Below are 10,477 nucleotides of genomic sequence, written 5' to 3' on the forward strand. Positions count from 1 at the left end.
CTAAATGTAAATCCTATCAACTCAAGCCCTGCTTTGATGAGATATAGAAAAGTGGAAGTCTGCAGGTAAACAATGGTGTCAGGTGTACCATAGTTTAAATATAAGGTAAGCAGAAATGCAAGGAAGTAGATAAACATTTAGTTCATATTACAGCATCTAGTTACTACAAAAACAGACCATTAAAGGTTTAGAATTTAAATTTATTAGTATTCTAATAGTTAAAAAAAATACAAAGATGTATTTACATCTTGACACACTTAACACCTCTTTGTTTACAAAGCACTGGCAGTCACATGTGCATAATCTGATTGACGTGGCTATTATTAGACACTGATCATTCCATTGAGCTGTCTGTATCAATCCAGATTACGCAGTCGTTTTGCTGTACTGATTGGAAAGCCCGGGATTTTTTTTCTGCAACGAGCAAATCTGAAGATCGCAAAATAGAATGGTCTGGAAGAAAGATGTTCTGCTTTTCAAAATAAAGGGTCAGAGTGTGTGAAGAGGCTTTGAGAGGTTGGAATCAGCTCAGGATGCCCCCTCTCATGTGTCCACTGTCGCTCAGCCCATGCTCTATTAATTTGATGTCTTCCAGGTCATCTTTAATGACGCTGATCAGATGACTCAGACCTTCCTGCTGCTGCTTCAAGTGCTGCATGACGGAAAGAAGAAGACGCTTAGCGACAAATTATAGACAGTCGTACAAGCAAATGAGTGACAGGATCCCTCACTTGTTTGATTTCTCGGAGCAGGTCTGCATCCACACTGTAGCGCTCTTCTGACCTCACAGCTCCAAAGTGGTTCTGCATTCGGATTTGGGACATTAATTCATTCAGCCGACCCTTAATGAGAGGAGGGAAACAGTTATTGGTGGGTTTTCACAAAGGCAGTTTGATCTCCAACAGTACTTTAGATTTACAAACATGACAGACTTTACAAAAACGAAAAAGATTGGCAAAGACTTATTTCTTAAGAAATGAAATAATTGCTGTTTTTTAAGCTATTTAGACTCATCTACGTCCACGAAACCACCAAACAGCAGCAGATACGCAAAGATGGACTAAAATTATTCAAAGATTAATAACACGGGTTGTGTCCAAATTCCCTCACTACTCACCACTTGGTGCAATTTTTTGGGATTTTTGAATCTACAATTCCAAAATCAAGTGCCCTGGAAATTTCCAAGAAGTCTCTCCGAGAAACTAGTGTGCATCGCTGCTCACTAGATTGGCGAATATCGACCACAATGAACTGCATTTGAACAATTTTTCATTTAAAAAAAAAAAGTGTTTTACATTCATTTTGTATAAACCCTCAAAGTTTTTCTCATCAGAACACAGTGGATTCATAAAAAGTCTTTGTAAAATATCAATAGTTATTAAGTTTGCTGTTCAAAAAAATGCAGTAAGCATGTTAACTCCAGAACCATAGATAGCCCTTTAGTAGTTAGGGAGTAGTGAGGCAACATAGCTATTTCTATTGTCAAATGCAGCTTTATAAAGTTACAAATTTAGACCCATTTTGTCTACTTCCAGACCAAAGCCTTCAGTGAGAGTAGCTTCCTGCTCCAGTTTGCAGAGACTTGCCTTGAACTGTGTGGGGGCATTGAGTTCGGACTGAATGGTGTCCAGCTGCACTCGGAGATGCTCCTCGTCCACTTGGATTGCGTAGCCACTTTTCCTTTGAATCTCCTGTTTGATCAAAACCTTCCAGGAAAACATGGCAATGATACACAGGACAGTGTTGCCGAGCGGAGATAAATGCAAGCAGTGCCAAAACATTCAAATGTGATAGAATATACAGATGGGATTCATCAGTTTACTTGGAAGAATAGTACCGGACAACATTAAAACCTTCAGAGAGAAAGAATGTAGGACAGAGGGCCTCTGAGCCTCCACACAAACACTTCTCTCAGCTTTATGGAGATTTTGCCAGGAACGCCAGTTCAGTGGGATTTCACCTGATCATCAACAACAGCTGCAAGATTACAGACTTGAAGAAAGATTCATTATTCAGTCTCTGCAGCAGGTGAACAAAAAGTCCAAACAGCGGCTCTCATTTAAAAATCCATTTTCAACCCCTTCCACGCACTTTTTTATAGCTACGGTTTCTTATCAGAAAACATCACCTTTCTTAAGTCAAATTATAGGACTGCCCAAACAAACAAAAGTGTGATTTCCAGTATTAATAGAAAAAAAATCAGGAAAATGATTGGAAATTGGGCCTGATCATTTACAATCGCCACTCGCATTCCAAACAGGGATTGGATATTTATTTGAATCTTTTTATGATCAGTGGTATATGCTGCAGGCTCATTATTACAACGTAATACTCCATTAGAAGTCTTTATATCATGAAAGGATCCTGACATTGCCAGAAAGTGTATAGAATACGGCATTAGCTTGGGCAGGAGGTGCACAAAAACAGTTTGGTCAAGGTGGCGAGATAACCCCAGATTTGGACTTGCGAGATAAATACCTCGTATGAAAATCTTTTAAACTGACAGCAAGTGTCTTTACTAGCTTGTCTCAACTCTTCTTTGTCCATCTCAAGTTTTTATGTTTTGAATATATTCTCAAAAATCTTTGTTTTTTTCCTCGCAGGATAATGTCTGGACTTTCTGGCGATTCTTGCAAAAATGCAGCTCAGAGCAGATCAGCTGTTGAAAAGAACCAGCTCTGAGGTTTTTGATCTAAAGAACTTTTAAGGCACTTAAAAAAACAAAAACTCTAACAAGCTCTAAATAAAAGAATTACTGATACCGACAGTCTGATACAGACATCTCTGTAATTACAATTTAGTCTAATCTGATAAATGTGGACGCTACCTGCAGCACCCTGTGAGACAGATCCATCAGTTTCCTCTTGTATTGAGCGATTTTGGCCACGGTTGTAGCCTGGTTCTTCTGCAGTTCACTGATGTCATTCGATATAATCTGCAATTTCAAACAACAATGCACTGGATTTTTTGCGTTTTAATAGTTCTTAATGCTAAAAACTACCAGCATCACACCTGGAGTTCCTCTCAAAGTTTCTTCAAGCATAATAATAATTTGTTTTGTTTAGACCTGCACAATAAATAGCAAATTTGTCATTATAGTGATGTCAAGCTATGCAATATTCGTATAAAAAAAGATGGCAAAAATTCCAATAAATATTTACCTTAAATGTGCTACAACAATCTCATGCCAGCTTGAAGAATTTAATGGATCATAAAATGCCTTTTTGCATTTGACCAATCAGAAGTACTCCTTTACATAATTAACCAATCGCATGGAGCCCTTTTAAGTTAGATGTTTGCCTCCCATGTAGACGAGGGTCATTGGAAGAATAATTTAAGTTATGTTGACTCTTATTTAAATTAAACTGTAGCAGTGAAATGGAAATTCTGTACTTAGTTGTTTCGCAATTTCTTCATGCATCGCAAATTATATCGTCATCGCAATGTTGATCAATAATATCACAAATCATGAGTTTTCCTCATATTGTGCAGTCCTAGTTTTGTTCCACCAAGTTGTATCAGTTTTTAAATGATTCGAATTACATTATTAAACTTCTTTTTATAATAATATTGGATTATCTTCCAATCCAAAACTAATCTGTAAATAATGACTCCATTTAAAATCACCATATTTAGGGTGGTTAACTGAATAGTTAAAAGCATTATTCTAAAGCTAGTGTGTACACGTTTTATGAAATACATTGTCAATTTTGAACCCCCCGGTGAAAACACCTGCAGCTGTATTTGTAAAAATAACTTCAAAATAAAAAACAAACAGTTGGCAGCGAGCGCGAACATCTGCGCTCGGGCCTTGACCACAGTTTCAGAATTCCTGCGTTGATATCAGATGGTTTTGTGCACCGGTACTTCTAAAACGGCAACCAAGAGCCACAAACTATTTTTCATCTCACTCACATCCACTCTGGTCTGGTGCTGTTTGGTCATCTGTTCCTGGATCTGCAACCTGCGCAGCAGCTCTTTAAATCCAACCATGGGCACTGGGAATAACCTGAAAGAAGAGACGAACGTCTGGAAATTACTTCTTAACTGACCAAAAAGTAGAAAATGAACCTGTTAGAATTACGTTTATGTAATGTCTGTGCAGCTGTCTTCCATTGGCCCGGCTCTGCCTCTGGATTATGGCACGCTCTCATCATTTTATTAACTTTATGAAGCACTTTTCATGTCAAAATTTCTAAAAGTACTTTACTTTCTCCAAATGCAATAAAATACACACACAAAAAAGTAAAAAATTAAAAATAGGTGGGTGGACTTTAAACACTGTCATCTATATTTCATAAAGTAAAACTAATTTAGATGAAAAATGTAGCAAAAAGATGCAAAACTGTAATTATGATTAAAACTGGAATATTACAAACTCTAAAAAGGAGTAGCTTCATTTAACTTTATAAACTCATGGAATAGTACTTGAATTAAAAAATGAAAGAAAGATTTAAAGGCGTGAAAGTAACCCAATGTTTAAATCAAAGTCCATTAGCTGTTACGCAGTGAGGTGTAGACATTTTATGTCTGCATTTGACCCATGCTTTGGCGGAGCGCTGAGCTGAAAACAGCGTAGTTTCTTACGGAGTCACAAAATGTTATTGTTAGATGCTTAAGATCGTTTTTGACACTCTCAGCCTCAGGACCAAAGATTAAATTCTGCATTTTGCCCGGGTTTAGCTGCATCCATACTTTAATTTCAAAGTGAAAAAATGAAATGAAAAAATTGGGACCTTAAAAAGAACCTTGTGGTGCACCACATGGCTTATAGAGGACTCAAATATAAATAAGTCTATCAGTGAGATAAAATTCAAACCAATCAAACTCCATCCAAGTCATGTGATCAACTGTGCTGAGGTCAACCCCTTGACTGATGCCATCTTTGACCCATCATGACTTCAAACCTGGCTGGAACATCTCAACTGCATACAGCTAATTAAAAAAATGTTTTTAACAAACTCCATGATCTAACTTTAACATTAATCCATATCCTAAGCATTTTAACGTTGGGAGTGCTCTGAACCTTTTTTCTTCAATGATTTATGATCTTCACTGGTGTCCATGGATTACATGAAATCTTTCCACCATCTCAACTGCTCTTCAGAGTGGGTCTCACTACGGCTGTCAGTAACCCTTGTGCTATCCTAGGCACTTTAACATTGGCAGTTGGGTCATCTAGACCCCACAAGAGAGTGCACTGAACCTTTTTTCTTCAATGATTTGTGATCTTCACTGGTGTCCATGGATTACATGAAATCTTTCCACCTTTATCCACCTTTGTCATGGTAGGGAGAACACGTCAATGCAACGGTTGGGGTCATCTAAGATAGCACGAGGGTTAAGAGGACTGAGAAGAGTCCAACCTGAAGAGTAATTTAGAATGTTCAACAGCAAAGAAGCTGTTTAGGAAATGAGAACCTGAACAGTCTGCCTTTAGAACTACCTTTATCAAGTCAAACAGACATTTTAAATAGCAACGCACTTCTCTGGGTCAGGATTGTCCACCTTCGCCTGTTCCCAAATGATGGGATCCACACCTGAGCAAAAGGACAACATGGTTAGTTATTACTCAGAAGACTGCTTTGAAAAAATAGTCTTTTCTCAGGAGGAAATTGAACAGATTATTAAGAAGTGATTTCAGTAAAACAAGAACTATTAAACTAAAATGACATGGAATTTATAGTTAAAAATCTTTTTCATAAAAAAATGTTTACTTATTTCATGCATTTACGTTTTTTGGTGGTAAAAAACAAATTATTGCTGGAAATTAATCTTAAAATTAAATGTTATAATTTGCAAATTATATTACGTGACGACCAGATTAGAACTCTGCCAGAAACCATAACAGGGCGACAGAAAATGAGCACTGCTGTGCCTTTTCTGATGCTGCTTTTTGGCAGAATAAAAATAACATGATTACATTCCATCTAATGTTATCTGAAAAAAAGCTTATTCCATCACTCATTTTTTTGAATATGAGACGATGTAAGACTGAAATATTGATGTGCGTATAAACAGATTACATTTTTATTTACATATTTATTTTACATACATAATGATCGACTGTGAAGCTTATGTTAAAAAACCTAAAACCATTTAGAGAAAACTTTGGAGGAGGCATTTTAACTGTTCGTTTCTCCAATATACACGTGAAAATTGGTTAAAAAAAAATGCACTTTGAATGAACCATTTACTAGACAATCTAATGAAAAGAACAAAAATTAAAACTTAGAGAAGTCGCACACTCTCTACCAACACCGAAGCTTCTGTTTTTGCATAAAGAACCCAATATTCAAACTTGCTTATACGTTTCACCCATGGATGTACCTGCGGGGGCATTTTGTAGCAGCTGTTTGAGCTGGGCTGGGGACAGCTCGGTGCGCGTGACAGACATGGCTACCCCAATCTGCATCAGCTGGGCCTTGATGTTGGCTTGCTCCAGAAAGTTGAAAAGCGTAGACGCTGCGATGCGCTTCGAGGTGCCACTCAGAGAACGTTCCACAACATAAACGATCACCTCTGTCCTGTAAAAGAGAGTCAGCACCGGGATCACTGTCTGCAGTCTACTGCAATCACTGACAGATCCAGAACTATAGGTTGAGAAATAATAATAACAATAAAAAAAGAAGGTTTTCATAACTCACTGGTCATTTGGCAGGGATTTCACACCCTCTACATTGACACTTAGAGTCTGGTTGCTTCCTAGGATCTTGTGGAGGGTTTCGACCAGCTGCTGCTGTTGGGCTCGTACATCAGCTTCTTTTTTATTGAGGATCAAGACAACTAAACCATCCTCGTCCTTACTCACTGGGATGCAGCTATATCCCACTGCCTGGGGACCCCGAGAGACACCGTTTTAGTGTTTACATTTGAGAGCAAGAGATGAATTCACTCTGAAGCAGCTGCAAGCACCTTGAACCTGCAGAAGGGGTTCTCTTGGGTAAACTCCACGGGTGGGTTGTTGTTGCCGTAGTAGCCCTTCCCTGTACCCCAGTAGGCCTGCAGTTGGTTCCATTTAGCAAGTATGGAGTCGCGCTCATCACCAAGTAAAGTGGGGGCTGAGAGAGCGGTGACCTGCTGGAACAGCTGGGTGGGCTGAGGCTGACCCTGCTGCTGGGCCTGCTGGCTAAACAAGCCTCCTTAACAAGAGATGAAGAACATACATTACATTACAGAGCAGAATCCCAGGAAGATTTTCCCCATCCTGGAAATACCCCCCTTTACCTTGTTGCTGCTGGGTCGGCTGAATATTAAAACCTCCAAATCCGCCCAGGCCAGCTGTGCCTAACCCAGTTCCAAACCCCGATGTTCCGGTTGCGGTTCCAGCTCCAAGCCCGGTTGGGAACCCAAACCCTTTGTTCTGTGTGTTCCCAAACAAGCTTCCTACAACACAACAGTTTGGCCACACAAGACGGTTGAAAGCATGCAGCGTTTAGGTTTTTCCATTAAACGTTGTGCAGAAGAAGTGCAGCAGAAAAGAACGGTGATTTCTTTAGAGGGAGAGTGACCCCTGGTGGCAAGAAGGTCCAACATGAAAACGGATTTAAAAACAACCCCTACCCCTACATAAAATTGTAAACAATCTTCCAATTTGATTTCATTTTTGATTCAAGCAAATATGATAAAACATTGATTTATTTACTACATTTCCATCGCTAAAGCATTTATATTTTGTAATAAAAAGCATTTGACATAACTAGTAGTTTAAACTAAACAAAGGTGGAACATCTATGCAGAATTTAGTAACTAAAATGGCCATTTTTTTTCTCCAAAGGGTGACTGATTCCTGCTCATCTTTAGTGTGACGAGCACAGTTGATCTCTTTCTTGGAACTTGGTGCTGACCTGTTGTGTTGGAGGGGTTGACAAAACTAAAAGAGGATCCCGGTGCAGCAGCAGTTGTAGTTGTTGCCCCAAAGCCTCCAAAAGCGCCTGGGAGGTGAAGAAAATACAAATAAATGTAATACAAGGAGGTGACCCTTAAGAAGAAGCAAAAATGAAAGAATAGAACCATAAATGAACACAAAAACAACATCACAATTTTTAAAGAAAACAAATCGAGACATCAATACAGCATTGCTCTGGAAACTAACAGTCAAATGGAAACCATATGGGATGAACAGCTTATAATTGCACAAATGTTATGCAAGTGGAACTACAGTAAACCAAGTGAACAGCACACAATCAAGCATCAAGTGAAATGTGGGGGGAAAGTGGACAAATGAATGAAGATGTGTTTTTTTCTTTTAACAGACACACAATGAACTGAATCACAAAAGTCATCTACCTGTGCTAGCCAGGCTATTACCAAAATTGAAAACAGAGCCAGTGGTGGTTGCTGTACCAAAGCACCCCACATTAAAGCTCACTGCAGCTGGGTTGGCATTTAAACCAAACCCCCCAAAACTAAACCCACCAGCCGTACTGCCTCCGGCTCCGAGCCCCCCAAATCCTGCAGCCGGGGAAGGCAGGCAGCAAGAAACAGAGAGTGACACGGAGGGGTTACAAGAAATTAAGCCAAGCCTGGCATACATTTAGAAGAAGAGGAGGAATTTGTAATAAAAATAAGCTTGAGAAGCAACACACGAGCTCTTTCTGTGCCGCATCTTACCAGTGTTGGTGGAGCCAAAGCCGAATCCTGTGGCTGGTGCGGTGGTGGTGGTGGCTGCCCCAAAACCAGGAGCTGTAAGAGCTATGAAACAAATCAAGCAGCTCATCAAAGATATGAAACCTGCCCTCAAAATAAATAAGATATAAAAAACAGTGTAAAATTAAACAATCAAATGAATGATCAAATATAGTTTACTAGCCCTATTTAGGGCAACTAACCCACAAGCATGTTTATTATTTGATAAAATATTCATCTGGATCTATTTCATAACTTGTTTCATAAATTGGAAACAGCAAGATTATAAAAATGTAGGGTTTTGTTTGGCCTCAGTTTTCTTTTCTTTTCTTTAAATTGTACATACTGTAATTTTATTCCACTGCACTGAGATTTTGTTATTTTGGTTTTCAATCTACTACAAATAAGTACATCATCATGATCAGAGTTCCTTCTGGTTTGTTTTAAGATATTTTAGACCTGAATTTAGTCCATCTTTCAGTGGATTAAACAGTCATTCTCTCCAATGGATCAAGCAAGTAGAGAATTCAGTTTCCCACAACCACCAGGCTAAAAGGAATTTCAGTTCAAGCCCCACTGATCACCTGTTGATCTATTGTAAACGCGTTACCAAGTAGTCTTTTAATTATGATTATGCTGTTTAATAATAAAATATTCATCTGTTATAAAAATTTAAGACTTAAGACTCTGCAGGTTAACAACAGAGCAGTTATGAAAAATAAATCTAACTGGTCATGTGCTTTTTTTCTTCGTTAGCAAATAAAAGGAGCAGGAATGGGTTAGAAAGCCCCCGAATATTACATTTTCCACAGCATCTAAATGAATTGAAGACGCAGACTTACTGCCAAACCCGGACGAGGCGGTGGTCGTGATGGCTGTCGGGTTAAACCCAAATGTGGACGCTGTTGTCTTGGCACCAAAGGAACCAAATGAAAACCCGGACGTACCTTTGCAATGACACATGATACAGAGCGCTGTTAACGGCAGCTAAGTACACATAGCTCAACAAAACCGTGCTATTTTAAGTATTGTCAAAAGCTTTTAATTGCGTAAAAAAATAAAAGCCAGTTTTCGCAATTGACCGTAACTGTAGCTTAACGGCAGTTGCTGTGATCCGCTAGCACAGCATATATATAACTGACATAAACACACAAAAAACATGACAGCATAGCTTCGATAAATATATATTTACTCCTAACTAAATAAATATGATAAAACTTCACAAACAACAGACATACTTGGTGCTGTGTTGCTCGTGGCACCGCCAAAACTGAACGCCATGTTGACTGCTTTGGGAGCGTTCTTCTTCTTCTTCTTCAGAAATAACAGTGAGCGAGTAGGATCCAAAGGAGCTCAGTCCTACCACCTGGTGACCGGGAGCCGCAACGGCTTGCGAGCGTCAAAAAAGCTCCGTACCGCCACCTGCTGACCATGACCCGCAACGGCAAGAAGCTCCAAAGGAGCTCAGTACTGCTCAGGGTTAGGCCACAAAACTAAATTAATCAATAACAAAAAACAAATTGATTGAAAACAATTCTCAACAAGTGCAGACAAATGTAATGGAGCTTGTGAAATGCACATCTGACAGTATATATTACAATAAAAACTATTTTAACAGGGAATATTTGTAAAATTTGTAACTGGATCCCTTCCAAAGGAAGAATAGATTTCAATATACTAGAATATAGACCTTATGTCTAATACAGGCTCATAGTTTTCCTGATGTTTATTTGGAAAAACACAGAATACACAACATTTCCTCTTCCCTCCTAATTCACTATAAAACATGTCTTTTTCTAATTATATTTAAAATGACAAATAAAAAATAAATTCATTATTATGAAAATGG

The 10,477-nt window shown here is 38.7% G+C and overlaps 1 protein-coding gene across 2 annotated transcripts; it reads right to left on the bottom strand.

The window, feature by feature from the left end:
• Nucleotides 1-179: 179 nt before the first annotated feature.
• On the bottom strand, nucleotides 180-10,053 carry nup54 (nucleoporin 54). Of its 2 annotated transcripts, XM_020707624.2 has the most exons (15): nucleotides 9,867-10,053; nucleotides 9,471-9,575; nucleotides 8,614-8,694; nucleotides 8,419-8,454; nucleotides 7,848-7,934; nucleotides 7,228-7,386; nucleotides 6,916-7,142; nucleotides 6,648-6,835; nucleotides 6,331-6,527; nucleotides 5,486-5,540; nucleotides 3,916-4,009; nucleotides 2,828-2,935; nucleotides 1,587-1,706; nucleotides 732-842; nucleotides 180-652 (listed from the first exon to the last, which is right to left on the bottom strand). In XM_020707624.2, the coding sequence occupies exons 1-15, from the start codon at nucleotides 9,907-9,909 to the stop codon at nucleotides 524-526; spliced, it is 1,740 nt and encodes a 579-aa protein (XP_020563283.1). In that variant the 5' UTR covers nucleotides 9,910-10,053; the 3' UTR covers nucleotides 180-523. The 2 variants fall into 2 exon arrangements, with proteins under 2 accessions (XP_020563283.1, XP_011480014.1); XM_011481712.3 differs by lacking the exon at nucleotides 8,419-8,454 and having other exon boundaries at nucleotides 304-652; nucleotides 9,867-10,050.
• Between the last annotated feature and the right edge of the window lie 424 nt (nucleotides 10,054-10,477).

The sequence above is a fragment of the Oryzias latipes genome, chromosome 12 (genome assembly GCF_002234675.1).
Source record: "Oryzias latipes chromosome 12, ASM223467v1".
NCBI lineage: Eukaryota > Metazoa > Chordata > Actinopteri > Beloniformes > Adrianichthyidae > Oryzias > Oryzias latipes.